This window comes from Natator depressus, chromosome 19 (genome assembly GCF_965152275.1).
Source record: "Natator depressus isolate rNatDep1 chromosome 19, rNatDep2.hap1, whole genome shotgun sequence".
NCBI lineage: Eukaryota > Metazoa > Chordata > Testudines > Cheloniidae > Natator > Natator depressus.
The window spans coordinates 14,457,881-14,483,855 of record NC_134252.1 but is presented as its reverse complement, the minus strand read 5'-3'; the positions used below and the strand labels follow the sequence as shown (position 1 = coordinate 14,483,855).

The window sequence follows — 25,975 nt, the reverse complement described above, 5'->3', positions numbered from 1 at the left end:
ATTGACTTGCAAGAGCCACGGTTGGTGTATGTGTATCCTAAATGGACTGATATGGACATGAATGTTCTTTCCCCTTGTTAAATTCTGTTCTGTTCATTTATTTCAGAAGTTTTTATTGTATTTGTTTTTAACTTGCACATAGGATTTTTTGCACTGGTTTTGGTACACAGTAAAATTTTTATTTTTTTGGAAAATAATTCCTCTTTATTTCTTCACACCATATGCTGCCAAATACCTAGCACTACTGAAAACACCCACTACATGTTATTATTCATGGTGACAAAACTCATAGGATCAATGACAAACACAATGTAATAATTATAAATGCACTTGGCAAACTATAATCCCAACTATACATATAAAATGATGGGGTCTAAATTAGCTGAACCAGTCAATAAAGAGATCTTGGCGTCATTGTGGAGAGTTCTCTGTCAACATCTGCACAATGTGCACTGGCAATTAAAAAAGCTAACAGAAGATTGGGAATCATTAGGAAAGGGATAGATAATAAGAGAAAATGATCATATTGCCTCTATATAAATCCATGGTACCCCCACATCTTGAATAGTTCATGCAGATTTGGTCACCCCATCTCAAGAAAGACATATTAGATTTGGAAAAGGTGCAGAGAAGGGCACAGAAACGATGAGGGGTATAGAATGGCTGCCGTATGAGGAGAGATTAAAAAGACTGGGACTTTTCAGCTTGGAAAAGCGTTGACTAAGGGGGGATCTGACAGAGGTCTATAAAATCATGACTGGGGTGGAAAAATTGGATAAGGAAGTGTTATTTACTCCTGCTCATAACACAAGAACTAGGAGTCACCAAATGAAATTGATAGGCAACAGATTTAAAAAAAAAGAAAAAAGTATTTCTTCACAGTCAACATGTGGAACTCTTTGCCAGGGGATGTTGTGAAGGCCAAAACTATAACATGGTTCCAATAAGAACTAGATAAGTTCATGGAGGACAGGTCCAGCAACGGCTATTAGCCAGGGTGGGCAGGGATCCAACACCATGTTTTGCATGTCCCTCACCTCTGTTTGCCAGAAGCTGGGAGTGGGCAACAGGGCAACTTGATGATTGCCTGTTCTGTCCATTCCCTTGGAAGCACCTGGCATTGGCCACTGTTGGAAGACATAATACTGGACTAGATGGACCACTGGTCTTATGCAGTATGGCCATTCTGATGTTCTTATATAGAACCCAGATGTATCTGCGCCAAGAGCTGGGATAGAACCTAGGAGTCCTGGTGGGGTCTTTTTCTGCGCAGAGTTAGTAATAAATTAAGAATATACATTAAAATTTTAAACCTAACCAGTGTCCCTTAAGTGGCTTGCCACAAGATGTCAGAACATGTTATTAGAACTGAGTGGGTCTAATATTTATTTAATTTTCTTTCTTTTATAAAGGAATTAGATACAGGGCTCCTGTCAGCTAATTGCTAAGTTATTTACCAAAAACTAGAGTTTTCAAGTGCCTAAGTAGCCCCAGAAATCATGGTTAAAGTTGCCGCCCCCACCAAAATCTGAAATGGTGCCAATGTGCCAGTGATCCACCAATGCTTGCATAACCACAGAAAAGTAGCCCTTTCTCTTGATGTGCGTTATGGCTGGTGCCTGTGACAGGGTGCTAGGCAGAAAACTGCTTAGCCAACTCTCTGTCACTCCAGGTCCAATTCAGGGAGGTGAACTGGAGCTGGGTAGATCACCTGGCTCTGACTGGGGAAGCTTGAACAGCTGCTGCCTCATCAGGCTGAGGCTGGATAAGAGCCCCAGGGAAAGGAAGCTAGGGGGAGGAGCTGGAAAGAGGAAAGCTGCAGTTCTTCTGAGCACTGGGAAGCCGAGAGAGATAGCTTGCCCCCTCTCCTGCCGGTGGACTGCAAGAAGGGGCCTATGTGTATGGTGGAAAGGCAGTGCGAGCACAGCCAGTAAATAAAAGCACCAGGTGGACACTGCATCAAGGTCTCTGTGTGACTTTCTCAGCCCAGCGGGGGCAGGAGCCAGGAGGCGATTGTGCCAGGGCAAGAGTTTGGCAGCCTGAGATGGAAGAGACCTTGCAGTGGCTGGTCAAGCAGCAGGAAGGGCTGCAGAAGGCAGTGCAAACCTTTCAGCGGTCCCAGCAGCTGGAGAAGCAGGCTCTTCTCAGCTGGCAAGCTGAGCAGCAGAGGAGCCTGCGAGACTTAATTTGGGAGCAGACAACCGCTCACCGCAGCTCCCCCTGAGGGCAGGGAGTCCCCCAGTGGGGGATGGCATGCGGGCACTGGGCTTGGGCAGGGCCGCCTGGGGGGGCAAGTGGGGCAATCTGCCCCAGGCCCTGGGCCCCCAGCAGAGTTTTCGACGGCACTTCAGTGGCAGGTCCTTCAGTGCCGCCAAACACACCCGGAGTGAAGGACCCACTGCCGAAGACCAGCCGCCGCTTCTTCCACTCTGGGTCTTCAGCAGCAATTTGGTGGTGGGGGTCCTTCCGCTCCATGTCTTTGGCGAAGTGCCCCGAAGACCCGGAGCGGAAGGACCCCCGCCGCCGAAGACCCCAGGCTCCCTGAATCCTCTGGGCAGCCCTGGGTTTGGGACTGTGTAAAATGGGCCTGGCAGATGACCCCGATGCCTTTCTAGGCCCTTTTGAGGGGGTAGCTATGGGGGCAGGATGGGACAGGACAACCTGGGCTCTGCAGGTGGCTCCCTACCTGGCTTGCGAAGCCCAAGTGGCCTATCTGGCCCTGAGTGAGGAACAGGCCAGGAGCGAGGACACGGTAAAAGCAGCTGTCCTAGACCAGGGAGGGCCCTGCAGGGGTGGTGTTATAGTGCCAGATAGGACTGGAAGGGACCTCGAGAGTCATCTAGTCCAGTTCCCTGCACTCGTGGCAGGACTAAGGCCTTGTCTACACTGGCAAGTTTCTGCGCAGTAATGCAGCTTTCAGCCCTGTAATGCCGGAGGTGTAACACTGCCAACCCAGAAACTGCGCAGTTGCAGCGCTCTAAAAAAACCATCCCGACAAGAGGCGTAGAGCTTTCTGCACCGGGGCTACGGCGCAGAGGTGCCAGTGTAGACACCATGGCAATTACAGCGCTGCGACTGGCCTCCGGGAAGTGTCCCACAAGGCCTGTTCTCACCTCTCGAATCATCGGTTTGAACTCTACTGCCCTGCCCTCAGGTGACCAACCGTCATCCCCACCCCGTATATTCCTCTGTAAATTCGAAAGTCCCCTTCCTGTTTGCTCAGTAGTGCATGCAGTGGTCTCAGAGCATCTTTCCAGGTGGCCAGGCCTGCTCCACGCACCATGCAATGCCGAGCTGCTGGACTTGGAGCAATGCCGAGCTGCTGGACTTCATTGGCATTTGGGGAGAGGAGGCTGTGCAGTCCCAGCTGCACTCCACCTGTAGGAATTATGATACCTATGGACAGATTTCACGATGCATGACAGAAAGGGGCCATGACTGAGACACATTGCAGTACAGGGTCAAAGTGAAGGAGCTGCAGAAAGCCTATCACAAGGTGCGGGAGGCAAACTGCCGCTCCGGTGCTGTACACACGAGCTGCTGGTTCTACAAAGAGCTGGACGCAATACAAGGTGGCGACCCCACCTCCACTGTGAAGGCCTCTGTGGATACTTTGGTGGCTCGCATGCCAGTCGAGATTGGACCAAGCTAAGAGGAGAAAATCTTGGACGAAGATGGGGAGTGGGACCCAGAGGCAGAGGATGACTCGGAGGCTAGAGATGCATGCAGTCAGGAGCTCTTTTCTACCCCAGAGGAGCCTAGCCAGTCACAGCAGTAGGATCTTGGCAAAGCGCAAACAGGAGAGGAGGCCCTTGGTAAGTGGTTCTGATTTGGGGAACCACTGAAGCGAGTTGTTGGGGGCAGGAGGGTTGCAGAAAGCAGGCTTGTCTCCCACTGCATGCCTAGTCTGAACAGCGGAACAGGCTGTTGATTGACTCCCTCATATCACGGGAATCTCCCTCAGATCTCCAGGAAACTCTCGTGGAGACACTGGGCAATCCACTGCTGCAGGTTCTTCGGAAAAGCTGCTTTGTTTCTTGCCCCATTAACAGTAACTTTCCCATGCCACTGTGTCATCACGGGGCAGGGATCATTGCTGCACACAGGCGAGCCGCATAAGGGCCAGGGGGGAAGCTGCAGGCTTGGAGAAGACCCTCCCTTGATTCCCTGCTCACCCTCAGCAACAAGAAATCTTCCATAATGATCACCTCCTGTTGAAAGTGTGCGGACAGGAATGATTATCAGGCCCCCACTACAATCCCCATGTGCCCAGTGTACAGCAGGGTCTGGGAAGAGTGATTTACCCTGCCCCTGCAGCTACTCACAATTTTGGGGGTCTTGTGGCTCATGTGTGCTTGCCTGGGGTCAGCCAATTAGTGACAGGTGTGTGAGTACTGGCTGTGTTTTAAAGCACTGAAACAGGGTTGTCTGTGTTGCAAACAATACTGCTTCTGTAAAATGTTGCATTTAAACTTCACAGAGATGACCTTGGGAGTCCAGCCTCCCCCTTTGTTATCAGCGGCAGAACGGCTGCACAGAATTAGAAAGCAGCCAAGAAGAACTAAGGAGGACTTTCTCCGTGAGGTTATGATGCACTCCACCGCTGAGAAACAGGAATTGAAGGAGTGGCAAGACAGCAACAAGAGGGACCAAAAGGAGAACGCGGCACACCAGAAAGAAGCCACAAAGCGTCTCTTAAATGTTATGGAGCACCAAGTGGACACGCTCCAGGTGGTACTAGCTCTTCAAACTGAGCAGCTCCACACCTGCCCTGCTCTGCAGCCGCTGTCGCAAAACTCTTTCCTGTGCACCCCCCACCCCATACCAACAACACATTGTTATCAACCTCCTGGCTCCACTCTACCTGCAGCATTCCACTCCTCCCTCCTCACAGTCCAGCACTGTGGATTCCCACTACCCACTGCACTCAACACCCATCCCTCTGCAGTTTGGCCCTGCTGAAATACAGCATTGTACTCCAAAGGAAAAAGTTGCATTGTACTCCAAAGGAGAAAGTTGGGTATGATCCCTGGACATACACAAATCTGTAGCTGTCCCGGGACCCCTCCTCCTCCTCTTGAGACCTTTCCTTCCCCTATCCCTCTCCCTGATGATGAATTTTTTCATTTGACTCTTTCCTCCACGTGTTGTCTTTTAATAAAATAATTGTGTTTGTTTGAAAGCAATGTTTATTCTATTAAGTGAAAGCAAAAAGAGCACTGCAAAGCACATACAATTATGTTAAGGCCCCTTCTTGCATCATGTGCACCAATCACCTCCTAGCATTGCAAGCACTGCAATCCCTAGCATAGCAACAAATATTAGTGGCTTTCCACTTCAAATTGCTGCCTCGAGGCATCCCTGATTCTTATGGTCCCGTTCTGTGCCCCTCTAATAGCCCTGGTGTCTGGCTGTCCAGACTCAGCCTCCAGGTCCTGAGCCTCTGTGGTCCAGCCCTGAGTGAAGCTTTCACCCTTCCTTTCACAAATATTATGGAGTGTACAACAAGCAGCTATAGGAATATTGTCATTGGCCATGTCCAGCTTCCCATACAGGCATCGCCAGCGGGCTTTTAAACAGCCAAATACACACTCAACAGCCATTCTGCACATGCTCAGCCTGTTGTTGAACCGCTCCTTGCTGCTGTCAAGTTGCCCCGTGTATGGCTTCATAAGCCACGGCATTAACGGGTAGGCAGGGTCTCCCAGGATCATAATGGGCATTTCGACTTCCCCTGAGGTGATCTTCTGGTCCGGGAAGAAAGTCCCTGCTTGCAGCTTCTTGAACAGGCCAGGTTCTGAAAGATGCATGCGTCATGCACCTTTCTGGACCAGCCTGCGTTAATGTCTGTGAAACGCCCACAGTGATCCACAAGCACCTGGAGAACCATTGAGAAATACCCCTTGCGATTAATATACTCTGTGGCTAGGTGGTCTGGTGCCTGAATTGGAATATGTGTACCATCTATCACCTCTCCGCAGTTAGGGAAGCTCATTTGTGCAAAGCCATCCACAATGTCATGCATGTTGCCCAGAGTCACGGTCTTTCGGAGCAGGATGCAATTACTGGCCCTGCACACTTCTGTCAACATGACTCCAACGGTCGACTTTCCCACTCCAAGCTGGTTAGCAACAGATCAGTAGCCGTCTGGAGTAGCCAGCTTCCACAGTGCAATCACCACGTGCTTCTCCAGTGACAGGGCAGCTCTCATTCTCGTGGCCGTGTGCCGTAGGGCTGGGGTGAGCTCATCACGCAGTCCCATGAATGTGGCTTTCCTCATGTGAAAGTTCTGCAGACGCTGCTCATCAGCCCAGTCGTGCACCACAATGTGATCCCACCACTCAGTACTTGTTTTCCGAGCCCAAAAGCAGAGTTCCACTCTGGTCAATATCTCTGTGACTGCCACAAGCAATCTCATCTCATGGCTACTATGCGCGGCGAGAACAATGTTGTACTCCTCTTGCCTTTGTAGTTTAAGGAATAACTCCACTGCCACTCATGACGTGTTGGTCAGACCGAGCAGCATACTGGTTACCAGTTCGGGATCCATTCCTGCAGCCCGAAAGAGGAAGGGCCCAGCGCGCAGTACATAAACCGCTGAAAGATGGCGCCAACTGCGGACGGAAGCCCAGGGATTGCTGGGATGCAAAGCAATGCATCACGGGCATTGGGACGGGACCCAGGATGCCCCGCAACCCCCTCCGCCTTCCCACAAGTTTTAGCAGCAAAAGAGAAAGAGGTGCTGTGTGGGACAGCGGCCCAGTGTGCACTGCTCCGAATAGTGCCGCAGGCAGCCGTCAGTGTGAACACACAACAGCAGTTTTCCTTCGCGCTCCCTGAGCGGCGCCGCCCTCTGTCACCGCGGCGCTGTGACTTTGCCAGTGTAGACGGCCCGAAGCATCACCTCGCCCCTCCACGGGGTCCTGCACGCTGCTGAGAGCCACAGGGCCCTGCACGCTTGTTTACAGCCCGCCCCGTGGGTGTCTCACCTCCAGAATGATCTCCCACCGACCAGCAGCAACGCAGCCTCGCAAGCGCACGGAGTGAGCCGGCCCCCACGCGCCCACTGCCCGGGCAGCTCCGGCTCGCTGGTGTCCCTGCGCCGACAGGGCCAGGAGGCGCCCGGCGCACAGACCCAGCAACGCCCCCGCCTACACGACAGCGCGAGCGCCCCGCCCGCGAGCTCCCAGCCTGCGCGCGCAGCCCGCGCTCTCCCAGGGGCCGGGCTGCTCGGCCCCGCCCACGCTCCCGGCACTGGTTGGCGCGGAGCCGGCCCCGCCCCGCCCCGCCCCGCCCGCCACGGCTCGTGGGCGGCGCTGGCTGCGCGCGGCGCCGTCAGGCGGGGCCGCAGCGCCTCAGAGTGCGACCGCGCCAAGGGCAGGCGGGCGATGGCAGCGGCGATGGCGGCGGCGGCGGGCCTGCGCGGGGGCCTGCGCGGGGCCTTGGCGCTGCAGCAGCGGGGATGGAGCTCGGGCTCCGGCTCCGGCTCCGGCTCCGACCAGGTACCGCGGCCCGGCCGCCCAGCGTGACTCTGGCCCGGCCGCTGAGGGGTGCCGGGAGGGGCGAGGCGCCGCGCGGCGGGGGCAGGCGGGGCCCGGGGCTTCCCTGACGTGTGTCTTTCCCTGCAGCTGGGCGAGCTGGGGAGCGGGGCTGGGAAGGGCGGCGGCGGCGGCGGCTCGATCCGTGAGGCCGGAGGGGCCTTCGGGAAGAGGCAGGCGGCCCACGAGGAGCGATACTTCAGGTGAGTCTCGTACGCCGCCCGGACTCCTGGGTTCCGAACTGCGCGGCCCCCGGCCCGCGTGGGAGAGGGGGGAGCCTGGCTGCCCCTCCCCGGGTCCGGCCCGCCCGCGGCTGCGGCCCGCGTAACCTTGGGGCGCCCGGACTCGCCTCCTGGGGGCCCTGGCAGCGCGTCTGACCCCTCGGGGGGCTGCCCCGGAACAAGGGGTCACCCGTTCGCTGCCGTAGGCTCTGCCTCGCGGCCCGGCTGCTGCCCTCGGGCCGGTTGCGGGCTCGTTCCTCCTGTAGCAACAGCCCTGTCAGGGCTGGCTCGCAGTGGGAATCCCGACGCCTCTCTCGCCGGCGGCTGCAGTGGCCCTGGCGCGCTCAGTCCGGTCGAGAATAAGAGAGGAGTCTCGCTGCCGGCATGAGGCGAGGGGCGGGTGAAAGACCCTGGAATACCCCAGCTGAGACCGCAGATCCTCCTAGATGTTAAGGAAATATCAATAACTGGGATTGCCTTCTGTTAGAAGAGCTGTCTCGTATCATGCCCATCTCTGTAGTATCCCAGCACTTTATGTAGTGACCTGTGTGTGTTGCACCCTACCCTTTTCATCCTTTTACAACTCTACCCTTTTCATCCTTTTACAACCTGATTTCTCTTCATGAAATTGGGGTACGACCTGGTAAACTCTAGCCTTTTCGTTTTGGGGCACTGCTGCTAGATAGGGTCAGGTTTGGTAAATGTTAACAGCAGAGCAGTCCTGATTGCCGCCCTCCCAGGAGAACATACCTGCTTGGTGGGGATTGTTGGTGTAGCTCAGCAGCCTAGGTTTTGTGTCCAGTGGTGCCAATCAGTCTATAGAATCCTGCATTCCTGTCTAGTTGGAAACATTGTCTGCTGTTCTCCTGAAATGAAGGTGATCCAATTAGCTATGTAAACTTTGAAACCATTCTGTGTCTCGGGAATACTTGTGTGTGGGGGGGAGTTTGATTTAGACAGTCTACTTAAACCAAGTCAATCTCAAACTCCCAAATAACTTGGTTTGTCTGAACTGGTGATGTGCACTGTGCAGGGAGAAGGAGGCAGAACAGCTGGCTTCTTTGAGGAAACATCATGAAGAAGAAATCGATCATCACAAGAAAGAAATAGAGCGGCTGCAGAAAGAAATCGAACGCCATAAGTACAAGATCAAGAAACTTAAAGATGATGATTAAGCTGCTGTTGGTTGTTTTTTCATGTACAGCCGGTGCTTCTCAGTGTAATCATTGCATTGGAGACTGTATGCTTTAGCCAACATAATATAAATTTTCTCTGTTAGAGGATGTACTACAAAAGTCAAATAAAATTCTGTCTCCTGCTCTGTTTAGTGATGGTCTTATTTAAAATAACATTTTTCTTTTTCAGCTAAACCCTTGTTGGAGTTTCATATACAGTTGAAATGCTTTTTATACCTTTCTGTAGACCACATCTAAATAAATCAAATTTAAGGTAATTAGAAGGTCATCAGCTGAACCCCCACATGAGGTTATGGGCTGGAGAGTTATCAGCTAAAAACTAGCACCAATATTACTCAATGTTCACCTTCTTTGTTGAACAATTGAAACTTGTTTTCATTGCCTCAAACAAACCTTCACCCTAGTTAAAGGGGGGTTGGAACAGATAGGTGAAATAAATGAGGTTGTAAGGGGTTTTTAATCAATGTGCAATTTATTATACACCTTGTTAAAGAAGAACCCACCCCAAATACAGTGGAGTATTAGTGGATATGGAAAGTCAACCTGTTTGATTTCCTTGTTAAAATGTTCCCTTATTCAAAAGATTTAACCTATCAAGGGCTGGCTTTCAGTCTTTCTGGGTGAGTGTGTAAGTCCCCTTTCAAAGGGTGGGTTATGTTAGACTTGACATTTTACTGCTAGTGGTTTTATTTTGATGGTCAACAGATTTTCTCCACATCTCAACTACCAGCAAACAACCTACTCAGCTAGTATGTAGCTTTCTGCAAGTAGGGAGCTAAAAGCAGATGAGGAGAAGGAGGCAGACGGACAGCAAGAGTTACCACTCCTGCTCTACTCTCTCCATCTGCCAACCTATGAGTTAGGGGCAAATTCCCTAACAAACTATTTCTAAGTAGTCCCACCTTGTGCAGACTAGTGTACTTAGCTATAACACAACTAAGTAGTGCAGTGCAGTTGGTTGGATCTCAGGATTATGTGGCTGGAAGAGATGCTTCTGACCAACTGGTGGGTAGCGCACAGAGGCTTTGATACAGAAAATGTTTTCACTAGGGTACAGTTTCCACAGACTGAATGAGAATAGAGTAATTGTTTTTCTTTAAGAGTGCATAAATCAAATAGCAACTAGAAATAATTGATTTCTGCATCAGTATTTTTTTCTCCTTTCACCTGAGAAATTGTGCAGCTGCCATGTGTTGGGTTTTGCTAGTGCTGGTAAATATTTTCATTATGAGCAGGGGCATAGTGCCATGTGGTGCTGGATGCTCTGCAGACAGTAAAAGAATCCCTGTCCTGACAAGCTTATTTTTACTACATCTGCATTAAACCTGATAAATAATCAACTGTGGAGGAAAGAAACTGCCTTGCAGAATATTTCATGCCCACCCTACTTTTAGCTTGTGGGGGTGGTTGCAGGGTGATCCCAGAATGCCTGTCCTATGTCTGAATTCATTCTCTGAATTTTAAGCATTTTATTATTTTAAAGGAAGGTCTTATCTTCACACACAAGTTACGGTAATTTAAATTGGTTTGAAAGCTAGTTAAACCAGAACAAACTCCTATGTAGACATTAGTTTAAGAGGATTATTTTGCTTTAGTTTAAACTGAATCCTGACTTAAGATAAATGTCTACTTGGCCTTTTATATGTGTTAGTATCTGCAAAGCCCAGCCTACTATGGTATGAGAGGTGTGAACTACCCCACAGTCATCTCAGTGAGTATTAATGTAAGTGCCTAAATATGCTCATTTAAATGTCAGTGTTAACTATTTCTCTGCTGCCAAAGTATGTATTTTTTTTTAAAAAAAGGGAGGATCATATATGAATTGTGCTTCATTTTGGTACCATAAGTATATGGTATTGGAAGGCACCACCATTTCTTCTATCTCAGGTTGACCAGTAGAGTAAAAAAGGCCTGAGAGGAGGGATGGAGTGAAAGATGCACCTGTGCCCCCAAAGAGCCAGTCCCTCTAAGACCAGTGGGTCATCTAAGGCTTGCAGCCAGTCAGTCCCACTCTCCTCTCAGACTAGCAGAGGCAAGGGCTGCTCTGATGGATGTGGCTTAGGCAGCTTTCTCCTGGAGTCAAATGACTGATGCTCCACCGAGGGGAGGAGCTCAGCAGTGTCTATCTGATCATATTTTAAGGTGGCACAATCTGCTATGGGAGGCATTTCCAGTAGTATTCTTTCTTTTTCTTTTTTCTAAAACAGCCCTGCATAGCATGTTTTCTTCACCCACACCTGCCAGCTGTGAGAGAGTCTAAGTAGGGGCGGAGTCCTCGCTCCCGGGGAGCAGAAATGGGGAAAAAGGCAGGCAAAAGACATAACATTTGCAATAAAAGAGCTAACTGCATTAACAGCAGCACAATGTGGTGATCACAGCCCTGAGAATGAGGCAACATTACTAATCCATGCTTTCATGGAGTTGATGTCATTGGGGGTACTGATTTCAAGGTATCTAAGGTACTTTGATTGCAGGATACATATACATACATCATCCGCATACAGCTGAGGTAGCTTTGCAGGCAGTATATGGTAAGGCAGCTTGAACCCCCAATAGAGAAAATGTATTTGTTTTGAAATGGATGTCCATACAATATGATATGCCTCAGAAAGTGCTGCTGGACAAAGCTTTGGCCGTTCACCCGAGGAATTCCTCTTCTGATAAACAACTAAGCAATGGTGCTGGGAATGCTGGGGTGGAGGGAGAGGAATAGTTCACATTCCTCATTGGATGAACATTAAACTATTCCAATAACGTGGGTGGGTGGAGAACATTTCTCTTTAATGCTGGGAACAGAAGTGGAGAGGTAGGGGATACAAAATACAGGTACTATCAGCATTAACAATTGCTTTTCTCCACTGAAATTGATTTAATTAGATTTTTTTAAAAATAATATTTAGAAATTTATTTTAAAATGTTACTTTAAATACATTAATTTCTCTTCAATGTTCAGTGAGTGCACCTATGCCTTGCTCTTACATAACCACCCCACCTGGCAAATTTGCTGTCAGTTACACTGGCATCACTTTGGAGTGTAATTCTGCTGACCCCAGTGGATTTACAGTTTAGCTCAGATCGAGCCAGGATTCTCTAGTTTCCATGGCTGCTTACCCACCGCCCTGGGAGGTGGATATAATAGGCCAGGGAGGCCTCACCTCTTCCCCAAGGCCCCACCAATTGCTGCATCCCTCCTCTCCCCCTCCCCTGTGAGACCCCCCTTCCTGCTGCTCGGCATGTCCCTTTTTGCCCCCCAGCCTTTATGGGGGTGGGGGATGTAGGAGAGGGCGGACATGGAGAGTGTGAGTGGTGGGAGCCTTGGAGGGAGGGGATGGAGGAGAGGAGGGACACAGCAGGCATAGGGGGGCCATACGGGGGAGGAGGGTGGAGGAGAGGAGGGATGTGGTGGGCGGAGGGGCAGAGGAGGGCCTGGGGCAGAGCCGGGGTGGAGTGTGGGTGGAAGAAGCAGGGCAAGGAGCTAGCCTCCCCAAGGAGAAGTTTCACCTGCCGCCCATGCACCCTCCAGGCTGTACATGGAATTAGGTAGGGTCATGTGGAAATAATAGTTTGTGATTGTGTAATTAAGGACTGTAGCAGAATAGACAAGCACAAATGTTGAGGTTTCTCTCTGAGAATAACACCCACCAACTCTTGTCTCCTTCATTTTTCTGTTTCTCCCATTGTGTTTGCCACAGCCCAATGGCATCATAACTTCCTGGCAGAAGATTCCTCTTCCCAGGCCCCTTGATTGAGACTGGGAAGGGGGCATAGGTTCCAGACACTCTTCACTCATCAGCATTTCCCCATAGAGGTTACACGTCCTCTTTTCCATGGAGATGTCTGCATGAAATTACTCAGACAACAGTAACCTCGAAAAAGGAGAAGAAACAAAGGAAAATGTATTGAGAAGAGAAAATGGAATTTAAACAAAAGAAATTGTTAGTTTATCAGACATGTCAATCTAGATATACTGTGCTAGATATGGCCTTGTCAGCTTAGCTATAGCGACAAAAGGAATGTGAAGATCAATCCCCTTGAATCAAATCCAATCTCTCTCTGTGATCATGTTGGTCTGCTAACAGTCTTGTACCCCACGTTCACCCATTTTACAAGACTATGATAAATTCTGTACAAAGTATGCTTTGTGAGGTATCATTTGAAAATTCATAATTTGCTGATCGGTATTGTCCTGGTAAAATATGTGTGGCAACATACTGTATGTAAAGTTAAGTTACAAAATAAACTAAGAGATGGGGGAAAGCCGATTGCTGCAGAGGAGCACGTGGATCGGACAGAGACTTCTCTTAGAGGAGAGTCTGTTGATAGAGATTATCTAGGTTTTAGTCAGGAGGAGAGGATGGAAGAGGATAAAGGAGGATATTGATATAATAGGCATCACAAAAACCTGGTGGAGTGAGGACAATCGATGGGACACAATCATTCCGGGGTACAAAATATATCGTAAGGACAGAACAGGTTTTGCAGGAGTGTGTTGGGGAAGTGGCACTATATGTGAAAGAAAATGTAGAATCAAATGAAGTAAAAATCTTAAATGAATCCACATGTTCCATAGAATCTCTATGGATAGTAATTCCATGCTCTAATAAGAATATAACAGTAGGGATCTATTATCGACCACCTGACCAGGACAGTGACAGTGACTATGAAATGTTAAGGGAGATTAGAGAGGCTATCGAAATAAAGAACTCAATAATAGTAGGGGATTTCAATTATCCCCGTATTTGACTGGGTACATGTCACTTCAGGATGAAATGCAGAGACAAAATTACTCGATACTTTAAATGACTGCTTGGAGCAGCTGGACAGGAACCCACAAGGGGAGAGGCAATTCTTGATCTAGTCCTGAGTGGAGCGCAGGATCTGGTCCAAGAGGTAACTATAAGAGGACCGCTTGGAAATAGTGACCATAATATAATAACATTTAACATTCTTACGGTGGGAAGAACACCTCAGCAGCCCAGCACTGTGGCATTTAATTTCAGAAAGGGGAACTATGCAAAAATGAGGCGGTACTTTTAATTTCTGTTTAACTTATCAGAGGGGTAGCCGTGTTAGTCTGGATCTGTAAAAGCGGCAAAGAGTCCTGTGGCACCTTATAGACTAACAGACGTACTGGAGCATAAGCTTTTGTGGGTGAATACCCACTTCGTTGGATGCATGCAGTGGAAATTTCCAGAGGCAGGTATAAATATGCAAGCAAGAATCCGGCTCGGGATAGCGAGGTTAGTTCAATCAGGGAGGATGAGGCCCTCTTCTAGCAGTTGAGGTGTGAACACCAAGGGAGAGAAACTGCTTTTGTAGTTGGCGAGCCAGTCACAGTGTGTTTAATCCTGAGCTGCTGGTGTCAAATTTGCAAATGAACTGAAGCTCAGCAGTTTCTCTTTGAAGTCTGGTCCTGAAGTTTTTTTGCTGCAGGATGGCTACCTTTAAATCTGCTATTGTGTGTCCAGGGAGGCTGAAGTGTTCTCCTACAGGTTTTTGTATGTTGCCATTCCTAATATCTGATTTGTGTCCATTTATCCACAAATCAGATATTAGGAATGGCAATATACATTAGTTTAGTCTTTTCTCAAGACTAAACATGCCTAATTTTTTAACCTCTCCTCACAGGTCAGGTTTTCTAAACCTTTTATCATTTTTGTTGCTGTCCTATGGACTCTCTCCAATTTGTCCACATTTCTCCTAAATTATGGTGCCCAGAGTTGGACACAGCACTCCAGCTGGGGCCTTGCCAGTGCTGAGTAGAGCGGGACAATTACCTCCTGTGTCTTACATATGGCCAGGGGTGAAAGTGAGCCGGAACGGGCCGGTACTGCGTACCGGTAAGAACTCGCACTGGCCCATACCCAGCCCACAGTAAAGCGCTGCTGCGGCGTCCGGAGCCCTGGGCCCTTTAAATCCACCTGGGAGCCCTGAACGTCCCCAGCCAGCCGGACTGGAAAGGCTGGCTGGGGGATGCTGACCCCCCCAGCCCTGCCCCTTCCACCCGAGGCCCCGCCCCTTCCCGGGGCTGGAGCTGCCCCGCCCTTCCTGGTAAGTGGCCTCAGTTACTTTCACCCCTGCATATGACACTCCTGTTTATTCACCCCAGAATCATATTAGCCTTTTTTGCAGCTGCATCACATTGATGACTCACTCAGTTTGTGGTCCGCTATAACCCTCAGACTCTTTTCAGCAATACTACCGCCTAAAATTGAATTCCCTTTTTTCGCAACAGCATCGTATTGCATTAGTTTTTTCTTCCCCATGGGTGGCACATGAACTGCCCATTTGGGGAGGCTAGCCCTGGGCTCTGCCCCTTCTGCCCGAGGCTCTGCCCTTCCCGTCCTCCTCAGCCGACCGGGCCCCAAGCCCTCCCCCCCCAGTGCCCCCTGCCTGGAGTGCCAGGTGGGTGCCCCCAGCCCTGGGCTGCAGGCTGGCCTGTCTTAGCCCAAGCCGGGGAAGAGGAGTAGCCTGGGCTAGGGCCATGGGGGAAGAGTGGGAAGCAGGAGGCGGGGCTCAGGGTGGAGCATGGGTGAAGCCACGCCTGGCTGTTTGGGAACGCTCAGCCTCTCCTGGCCTCCGATGCTCACCGCCCATGTTCTTCCCAAAGTGTAGCACCTTACATTTGTCTTTGTTAAAATTCATTTTGTTGTCTATAGCCCACTTCTCCAATTTCTCAAGATGTCTCTGAATTTTAGCTCAGCCCTCCAAAGTATTGGCAACCCTCCTAGTTTTGTGTCATCTGCAAATTTGATCAGCATGCTCTCTCTTCCTACATCCAGGTCATTGATAAAGATGTTAAACAACACCGGACCCAGAATAACAGATCCCTGTGGAACCCCACTTGAGACCGCCCTCCAATCTGGCATCATTCCATTAATAGTTACTCTTTGTTTCCACTTAATGTAGTTCTACCAAGCCCACATTTCTCCAGCTTATTTATGAGAATGTCATGTGGGATTGTGTTAAAAGCCTTGCTGAAGTCCAGGTATATTATGTCCACTGCATTCCCCCATCCACCAAACCAGTTACCCTGTCAAAGAAGGAAATCAAGCTGGTTTGGTATACCTTGTTCTGAGTAAATCCAGGCTGGCTGCTAGTGATCACCCCTTCATCCTCCAGGTATTTGCAAATTGAATGTTTTATACATTGCTCTAGTAGGGTTCCATGTATTGAAGTCAGGCTGACTGGTCTATAGTTCCGCAGTTCCTCCTTTTCCCCCTTTTTAAAGATGGGCACTACACTAGCCCTACTCCAGTCTTCTATTATCCATTAGTTCGTAAATGTTACTGCCAGGGGCTCTGAGTTTTCTTCAGCTAATTCCTTCAGCACACTGGGATGAATAGCATCAGGCCCCACTGACTTGAATTCATCCAAAGATCTCTGATGTGTTCTTTTCTTCTCCCAATCTGCATCCCTTCCCCTTTGTTGTCTGTGGTAACTTTGCTAGTCGTCCGGTCACATGTTACTTTTTGTGAGAAGGCTGAAGCAAAGTTGGCAGTGAGCAGCTCCGCCTTCCTATCGTCTTCCATTACCAGCTCACCTTCTCCATTGAGCAGCAGACCCTCACCATCCCTGATTTTTCTTTTTTTTTCTCTGACATATTTGTAGAACCCCTTCCTGTTGTCTCTAAAATTTCTTGCCAGTTGTGACTCATTCTCAGCCGTGGCTTTCCTGGTTTTTGTCCCTACATGCTTGTCCTATTCCCATGTATACTTCCTTGGTGACATGCCCCTCCTTCCATTCCCGGTATGTAACCCTTTTGGTTTTTAGATATCAGTACAGAGTTCTGCAACTCAGAATTTCAACTGCACCAAGAGAATTCACCACATGCTTGGCAGTCATGGCAGTTCACCTGAAGAATCTGTGAAACACAGGCTCCCATTCTAAGCAACAATCAGCCCAAAACAGCTGTCCTCCAGTGGGGTCCCTTGTAGGGACAGCACTGCAAACCCAGCCATTGAGGCCAGTTCTCAAGGTGCTGCATTTCAGTATCAAGGGGATATTGGTCGCTAAAAGGGATATCCTCCTTCTCTTAACTACAAACCTTGAAGCACACATAATCTTGCTTTCGGAGATGCACTCATTCACCAATATGCAACTTCCTGTTCCATGCTGTGCTGTCACAAACCATATGGGATGGCATCTTATGTTAGAGAAGGGCTGTCTGCTGCCTCAATATTGGCATCTGGTCCAAATGACATCATAGAATGGCAGGCGATAAGGGTGAATGGGCTTACTCTGATCAATGTCTACAAGCCTCCATCAGTTAACTGGCCATCTCCCACTGTGTCCAGCTTTTCAGGTCCTTCCACCTACTGTGGAGACTTCAATTCTCGCATGTCAATTGGGGATATCCTGACAGCAGCACAAATGGAGAAAGTCTAATGGAATGGGCAACAGGTGCTGACCTACAACTCCTCTACAACCCAAAGCAAATGCTAAGCTTTCACAGTAGCAGATGGACAACAGGCTCTTCACCCAACATTGCATTTTCATCTTCTAGGCAACTGCCACCCAGTGGTCATAGAGTGAAAGCTGCTTGAAACTTTCCCAAAGTCTCATCATTAGCCATCTTTGAACACCATGGGCCTGCAGATATCAACAACTCACAGAAGTCCCTGTGGAATTTTTGGAAAGCTTAGTGGGAGGTCTTTCAAGCAGAACTAGAGAAATATGTCAGCGAACTGGCTGAATTGGACTTGATATGTCCAGTCAACATAAATGACTCCGACCAAATTTTCTGTGAATTAGTTCAGGCAGCTGCTAAGAAATTGATCCTTAGAGGCTATTTTGGACCATATATCCCTGGGTGGTTGTCATAGGCAATTAAGTTCTATCAGAAATTCAAATATGCTGGTAGTGAACAAGAGGTCTGTAATAAAGGCCTTGGTGAGTTAGGTGGCCTATTGGTTAGCGCACCTAATAACTCCTTCTCAGTGGGTTGGTTTTACAGTCCTGGTCTCCTTTAATCAGAGGTATGGTGAGGTGGACAGATGGTTTGACTCCCTCCTTTTGTGGGGGCAGTGGTAGGGCAGCCTAGGCCCATGCACTCCACTGGGCTCCAACCCATGGCCCTAGAAGGATCAACAGTGTCTGGCCTCCAAAGGCGCCCTCTGAGTTACTCTCCCTGGGTCACTTTTCTCTCCCCACTTTGCTGCTTTTCTCTCCGCACTTTGGGTCCTGGATAAGATGAAAAGAAGAAGAAAAGGAAACCACACTGTCAGCCCCACCGGGCTCAGCATACTGTCTTACTCCCTCAGGGAGGCTTCTCTGATGCCCTTGTCAGGAATCTGCAGAGTAGGTCTATCCTCCTTCCCAGCCTCCCCCTTCTGAGCTGGGTTGATCCATTTTCAACCCGTTTTTCAGTTGGAGCATGCTCTGCAGGGCTGCCAGGGTCCAGTTCTGTCCTTTAAGCCCTTCTGGCCCAGTATGGGGTTTGTATACCCCATCATTAATAAGAGCAAGGAACTCATTCAACTCCTGGATCAAACCAGGTTCGATTGATGCAGAGAGACAGTAACAAACATGGACTTTACTTATGCTAGCTAGAAAGACTGGCATATCATCAGAAGACTTTCTGGAGTGTCCAGCCTCAGCAAAAAGGAGTTTCCAGTCTCCGCAAATGCTATTACATCCCAGTTAATGGCTCATGGTTGTACACAGAACTTGGCTTAGTCTTTCAGCCATGAGATCAAAACTGAGGTTACAGAGAAGTGGCAGGTAGAACCCTGTGTGGGACTATTTTAAAATCCCACTCCCACCCACTTCCAGTCCTGCAAGATCCGTGGAAGCCCAGCTCCGCTGCAGGGCTCTACACTAGTCCTGTGCAGGGTTCTACTGGCAGGCTCCTAGTGTGGATTCAAACCTGATGGCTTCTTTTTTCAAAGAGCTGGACCAGGCCATAAGTTTATGACAACAGGAAAGGTTCTAGGCCTGGATTACATCCACATGGAGTTCCTTCTTCACTTAAGCCCAAAAGCTTGGCCGCTTTGGGTTCTCAAACAATGTTTCCAGGACAACTGCATCCCAAAAATCTGGTGCAGGGCAAAGGTCATCGCTATTCTGAAACCAAGAAAACTGCTGGAAGATCCCAAGAGTATCGACCCATCTCTCGCCTTTGTGCCACATACAAAGCTTATGGAGAGACTGGTTCTGATGCGCATCAACGAGGTTATTGAACCACAACTGCTGTCTGTTGTGGCTGGCTGCAGATGAGGCCAGTGTACCCAAGAGAAGTCACTTGCCTAACACAAGACATCGAAGAGGCCTTTGAGAAGGACAAGAAAATTGGAGCTATTCTGGTGGATCTGTCAGCTGCATAAGACCCTGTTGCAGACTATTCTCTGTAAGCCTCTGATGCAGTCCATCACAGAAATAACAAATCAGAGCTTCATCTTACAAGCTGGAGACAAAGTCAGCTAGCTTAGGTGTCACAGTAACAGAGTCCCCTAAAGATCTGTTCTAGCTCCTCTTCCTTTCAATGTATAGACTTGTGACCTACCAACAACTAAGGCTGATAAGTATGTATATGAAGATGACTTCTGTCTCGCTAATGTGGGTAACGATCGACACAATATCGTAGGGTCACTCAGCCAGGACACAAATGCTCTCTCCACTTATCTTTCAGTGGAGACTTACATTAAATGAATTTAAGACGGTGGCCACAATCTTCCATCTGAACAATGACCTGGCCAACCAACTCCTTTCAGTCTTCGTTGAGGACAATCTATTCCATTTCCAGCCAGTTGTCACTTACTTAGGAGTCAACCTGGACTGTAGTCTAACATACCAGTCCCCTCTTGAACGCTTAAAGAAAAAGATGACCTCCCCCACTGTGATCCAGAGGAAATGTTTTATAGACCTCAGTACTAGTGCTGGTATTTCTTCCCGTGTACTATTTTGCAGCAGTTTGAGGCAGGAGTTGGCTCATGTTACCTGAAATTGGGCCAGCTCATAAGCTTAGGGAGGACTAATGACCCACCAGAGTTTGGCAGAAAGCAGCACGTTTATTATACTGATAGCTAAGCTCAAAAGAAAGGAGGGGGCCACACTCACACTTGCATACTCATGCTCCCAGGACAGGCCTGGCACTGGAGATGTCAGGATCCTTCAAGGTAAGTGTCCCACAGTGTAGCGATGGGTGGGGCGATGAAGGTCAGTCTTCCCGAGGCACGATGGAATGCAACGTGGCAAAGCACCGGCCAGGCGGTCCGGGCGAAGGGCGTTCACGGGAGGTACAATCTTGTGAGTGCACTGCCGAGCACATGGCCTCTTCCCCTTTTAAGGACCTGTTCCTCATGGCCTGCGACTAGAGATGACTTGGCCACGTCTGGTTGGTCACACTCCACCTGGGCAGTGTCCATGCATTGGGTGTGTGATCGCTGCCTAATCAGAGTCCCAGACACCTTGTCTACCTGGGAGCTCTTCTGATCTTCCAGCTGCTCAAGCAACCCATTCATTCAACAAGCATTCCAGGAGGGAGCGGGAGGGGGAAAGCCACTTCACAAGTATTCAAAGAGGGAGAGGAGACAAAGGGGGGGAAGGTGTTACAGCCTTTTGAATATAAAGGTTATACAGAGCATACAGATCACTGCTGCTCCTACAACAACTCATGCATCTTGTTGATTCAGAGCTGAATACAGCTACCTGTATCATTAGTGATTGACTTAGCCACACATTAACGTCTAACTGATATGTGTTGGCTCATATAGCTTCCCCAAACTTCAATGAGATGCCATCACCTTTAAAAATGCACAGAGGGCTGCACACAAGTTTGACAATGGTTTCAATAGGTGTAAATAAGCAACATACCTCGCCACAACCAACTTTGTAACATCCTTTTGTGGTGGCCATTCCTACATTGATGTCCAGTGCTGCATATCAGAGCTGACAGCTATATCTTTGCAGAGTAGCAGCAACTAAGGGTATGTCTACACTACGGAATAAGGTCGAATTTATAGAAGTCGGTTTTTTAGAAATCGGTTTTATATATTCGAGTGTGTGTGTCCCCACAGAAGTGCATTAAGTGCATTAACTCGGCGGAGTGCTTCCACAGTACCGAGGCTAGAGTCGACTTCCGGAGCATTGCACTGTGGGTAGCTATCCCACAGTTCCCGCAGTCTCTGCTGCCCATTGGAATTCTGGGTTGAGATCCCAATACCTGATGGGGCTGAAACATTGTCGCGGGTGGTTCTGGGTACATATCGTCAGTCCCCCCCTTCCCTCCCTCCCTCCGTGAAAGCAAGGGCAGACAATTGTTTCGCGCCTTTTTTCCTGAGTTACCTGTGCGGACGCCATACCACCGCAAGCATGGAGCCCGCTCAGGTAACCGTCACCGTATGTCTCCTGGGTGCTGGCAGACGCGGCATGGCATTGCTACACAGTAGCAGCAACCCATTGCCTTCTGGCAGCAGACGGTGCAGTATGACTGGTAGCCGTCCTCGTCATGTCCGAGGTGCTCCTGGCCACGTCGGCTGGGAGCGCCTGGGCAGACATGGGCGCAGGGACTAAATTTTTGGTGACTTGACCAGGTCATTCTCTTTAGTCCTGCAGTCAGTCGTATTGAACCATCTAATGGTGAGCAGGCAGGCAATACGGATTGCTAGCAGTCGTATTGTACCATCTTCTGCCGGGCAGGCAAGAGATGACGATGGCTAGCAATCGTACTGTGCCATCTTCTGCCAGGCAGGCAAGAGATGAGGATGGCTAGCAGTCGTACTGTACCATCTTCTGCCGAGCAGCCATGAGATGTGGATGGCTTGCAGTCCTTCTGCACCGTCTGCTGCCAGCCAAAGATGTAAAAGATAGATGGAGTGGATCAAAACAAGAAATAGACCAGATTTGTTTTGTACTCATTTGCCTCCTCCCCTGTCTAGGGGACTCATTCCTCTAGGTCACACTGCAGTCACTCACAGAGAAGGTGCTGCGAGGTAGATCTAGCCATGTATCAATCAGAGGCCAGGCTAACCTCCTTGTTCCAATAAGAACAATAACTTAGGTGCACCATTTCTTATTGGAACCCTCCGTGAAGTCCTGCCTGAACTACTCCTTGATGTAAAGCCACCCCCTTTGTGGATTTTAGCCTCCTGAAGCCAACCCTGTAAGCCGTGTCGTCAGTCACCCCTCCCTCCGTCAGAGCAACGGCAGACAATCATTCCGCGCCTTTTTTCTGTGCGGACGCCATACCAAGGCAAGCATGGAGTCCGCTCAGCTCACTTTGGCAATTAGGAGCACATTAAACACCACACGCATTATCCAGCAGTATATGCAGCACCAGAACCTGGCAAAGCGCTACCGGGCGAGGAGGCGACGTCAGCGCGGTCACGTGAGTGATCAGGACATGGACACAGATTTCTCTGAAAGCATGGGCCCTGCCAATGCATGCATAATGGTGCTAATGGGGCAGGTTCATGCTGTGGAACGCCGATTCTGGGCTCGGGAAACAAGTACAGACTGGTGGGACCGCATAGTGTTGCAGGTCTGGGACGATTCCCAGTGGCTGCGAAACTTTCGCATGCGTAAGGGCACTTTCATGGAACTTTGTGACTTGCTTTCCCCTGCCTTGAAGCGCATGAATACCAAGATGAGAGCAGCCCTCACAGTTGAGAAGCGAGTGGCGATAGCCCTGTGGAAGCTTGCAACGCCAGACAGCTACCGGTCAGTTGGGAATCAATTTGGAGTGGGCAAATCTACTGTGGGGGCTGCTGTGATGCAAGTAGCCCACGCAATCAAAGATCTGCTGATATCAAGGGTAGTGACCTTGGGAAATGTGCAGGTCATAGTGGATGGCTTTGCTGCAATGGGATTCCCTAACTGTGGTGGGGCCATAGACGGAATCCATATCCCTATCTTGGCACTGGAGCACCAAGCCGGCGAGTACATAAACCGCAAGGGGTACTTTTCAATAGTGCTGCAAGCTCTGGTGGATCACAAGGGACGTTTCACCAACATCAACGTGGGATGGCCGGGAAAGGTACATGACGCTCGCATCTTCAGGAACTCTGGTCTGTTTCAAAAGCTTCAAGAAGGGACTTTATTCCCAGACCAGAAAATAACTGTTGGTGATGTTGAAATGCCTATATGTATCCTTGGGGACCCAGCCTACCCCTTAATGCCATGGCTCATGAAGCCGTACACAGGCAGCCTGGACAGCAGTCAGGAGCTGTTCAACTACAGGCTGAGCAAGTGCAGAATGGTGGTAGAATGTGCATTTGGACGTTTAAAGGCGCGCTGGCGCAGTTTACGGACTCGCTTAGACCTCAGCGAAACCAATATTCCCACTGTTATTACTGCTTGCTGTGTGCTCCACAATATCTGAGAGAGTAAGGGGGAGACGTTTATGGCGGAGTGGGAGGTTGAGGCAAATCGCCTGGCTGCTGGTTACGTGCAGCCAGACACCAGGGCGGTTAGAAGAGCACAGGAGGGTGCGGTACGCATCAGAGAGGCTTTGAAAACCAGTTTCATGACTGGCCAGGCTACGGTGTGAAAGTTCTGTTTGTTTCTCCTTGATGAAACCCCCCGCCCCTTGGTTCACTCTACTTCCTTGTAAGCTAACCACCCTCCCCTCCTCCCTTTGATCACCTCTTGCAGAGGCAATAAAGTCATTGTTGCTTCACATTCATGCATTCTTTATTCATTCATCACACAAACAGGGGGATGACTACCAAGGTAGCCCAGGAGGGGTGGTGGAGGAGGGAAGGAAAATGCCACACAGCACTTTAAAAGTTTACAACTTTAAAATTTATTGAATGACAGCCTTCTTTTTTTTGGGCAATCCTCTGTGGTGGAGTGGCTGGTTGGCCGGTGGCCACCCCACCGCGTTCTTGGGCGTCTGGGTGTGGAGGCTATGGAACTTGGGGAGGAGGGCGGTTGGTTACACAGGGGCTGTAGTGGCAGTCTGTGCTCCAGCTGCCTTTGCTGCAGCTCAACCATACACTGGAGCATACTGGTTTGGTCCTCCAGCAGCCTCAGCATTGAATCCTGCCTCCTCTCATCACGCTGTCGCCACATTCGAGCTTCAGCCCTCTCTTCAGCCCGCCACTTACTCTCTTCAGCCCGCCACCTCTCCTCCTGGTCATTTTGTGCTTTCCTGCAGTCTGACATTATTTGCCTCCACGCATTCGTCTGTGCTCTGTCAGTGTGGGAGGACAGCATGAGCTCGGAGAACATTTCATCTCGAGTGCGTTTTTTTTTCTTTCTAATCTTCACTAGCCTCTGGGAAGGAGAAGATCCTGTGATCATTGAAACACATGCAGCTGGTGGAGAAAAGAAAAGGGACAGCGGTATTTAAAAAGACACATTTTATAAAACACTGGCTACACTCTTTCAGGGTAAACCTTGCTGTTAACATTACATACATGAAAGCACATGTGCTTTCGTTACAAGGTCGCATTTTGCCTCCCCCCACCGCGTGGCTACCCCCTCAACCCTCCCCCCTCCCTGTGGCTAACAGCGGGGAACATTTCTGTTCAGCCGCAGGCAAACAGCCCAGCAGGAATGGGTTCCTCTGAGTGTCCCCTAAAGAAAAGCACCCTATTTCAACCACGTGACCATGGATTATATCTCACTCTCCTGAGGATAACACACGAACGGATGTTGCTTGAACGCCAGCAAACATACACTGCAATGCTTTGTTGTACAATGATTCCCGAGTACGTGTTACTGGCCTGGAGTGGTAAAGTGTCCTACCATGAAGGACGCAATAAGTCTGCCCTCCCCAGAAACCTTTTGCAAAGGCTTTGGGAGTATATCCAGGAGAGCCGCGAATGCCAGGGCAAAGTAATCCTTTCACATGCTTGCTTTTAAACCATGTATAGTATTTTAAAAGGTACACTCATCGGAGGTCCCTTCTCCGCCTGCTGGGTCCAGGAGGCAGCCTTGGGTGGGTTCAGGGGGTACTGGCTCCAGGTCCAGGGTGAGAAACAGTTCCTGGCTGTCGGGAAAACCGGTTTCTCCGCTTGCTTGCTGTGAGCTATCTACAACCTCGTCATCATCATCATCTTCTTCGTCCCCAAAACCTGCTTCCGTATTGCCTCCATCTCCATTGAAGGAGTCAAACAACACGGCTGGGGTAGTGGTGGCTGAACCCCCTAAAATGGCATGCAGCTCATCATAGAAGCGGCATGTTTGGGGCTCTGACCCGGAGCGGCCGTTTGCCTCTCTGGTTTTCTGGTAGGCTTGCCTCAGCTCCTTCAGTTTCACGCGGCACTGCTTCGGGTCTCTGTTATGGCCTCTGTCCTTCATGCCCTGGGAGATCTTGACAAAGGTTTTGGCATTTCGAAAACTGGAACGGAGTTCTGATAGCACGGATTCCTCTCCCCATACAGCGATCAGATCCCGTACCTCCCGTTCGGTCCATGCTGGAGCTCTTTTGCGATTCTGAGACTCCATCATGGTCACCTCTGCTGATGAGCTCTGCATGGTCACCTGCAGCTTGCCACGCTGGCCAAACAGGAAATGAGATTCAAAAGTTCGCGGTTCTTTTCCTGTCTACCTGGCCAGTGCATCTGAGTTGAGAGTGCTGTCCAGAGCGGTCAAAATGGAGCACTCTGGGATAGCTCCCGGAGGCCAATACCGTCGAATTGTGTCCACAGTACCCCAAATTCGACCCGGCAAGGCCGATTTAAGCGCTAATCCACTTGTCAGGGGTGGAGTAAGGAAATTGATTTTAAGAGCCCTTTAAGTCGAAATAAAGGGCTTCATCGTGTGGACGGGTGCAGGTTTACATCGATTTAATGCTGCTAAATTCGACCTAAAGTCCTAGTGTAGACCAGGGCTAAGGGATAGAGAGACAGGCATACTGATGAACTTCTGAAGTCCTAACTTACACCCACCTGTTTGCAATCTGGGATGCAGATCCTGGTTTAACAGGCTGCTGACTGGAACAGTGAGTGTGGCTGCCACAATGCAAAAATTTTGGCTTAGCCCAATCTTCACAGTGTGACTGAGGGGCAGCAAAGCAGACCGTCAAACACGTGGTGGAAGAGCGAACAATGAAAAGATTAGAGGGTGAACTGCA

The 25,975-nt window shown here is 49.6% G+C and overlaps 1 protein-coding gene across 1 annotated transcript; it reads left to right on the top strand.

Annotated features, from left to right (window-relative positions):
- Positions 1 to 7,363: 7,363 nt before the first annotated feature.
- ATP5IF1 (ATP synthase inhibitory factor subunit 1) lies at positions 7,364 to 9,077 on the top strand. The gene is made up of 3 exons (XM_074934285.1): positions 7,364 to 7,502; positions 7,629 to 7,741; positions 8,793 to 9,077. The coding sequence occupies exons 1-3, from the start codon at positions 7,389 to 7,391 to the stop codon at positions 8,932 to 8,934; spliced, it is 369 nt and encodes a 122-aa protein (XP_074790386.1). The 5' UTR covers positions 7,364 to 7,388; the 3' UTR covers positions 8,935 to 9,077.
- Positions 9,078 to 25,975: the final 16,898 nt, after the last annotated feature.

Coding starts and splice junctions, on each gene's coding strand:
- ATP5IF1 (XM_074934285.1), top strand. CDS start 7,389: ATGGCAGCGGCGATGGCGGCGGCGGCGGGCCTGCGCGGGGGCCTGCGC. Junction 7,503..7,628: donor CCGGCTCCGGCTCCGACCAG/GTACCGCGGCCC, acceptor CTTTCCCTGCAG/CTGGGCGAGCTGGGGAGCGG. Junction 7,742..8,792: donor CACGAGGAGCGATACTTCAG/GTGAGTCTCGTA, acceptor TGCACTGTGCAG/GGAGAAGGAGGCAGAACAGC.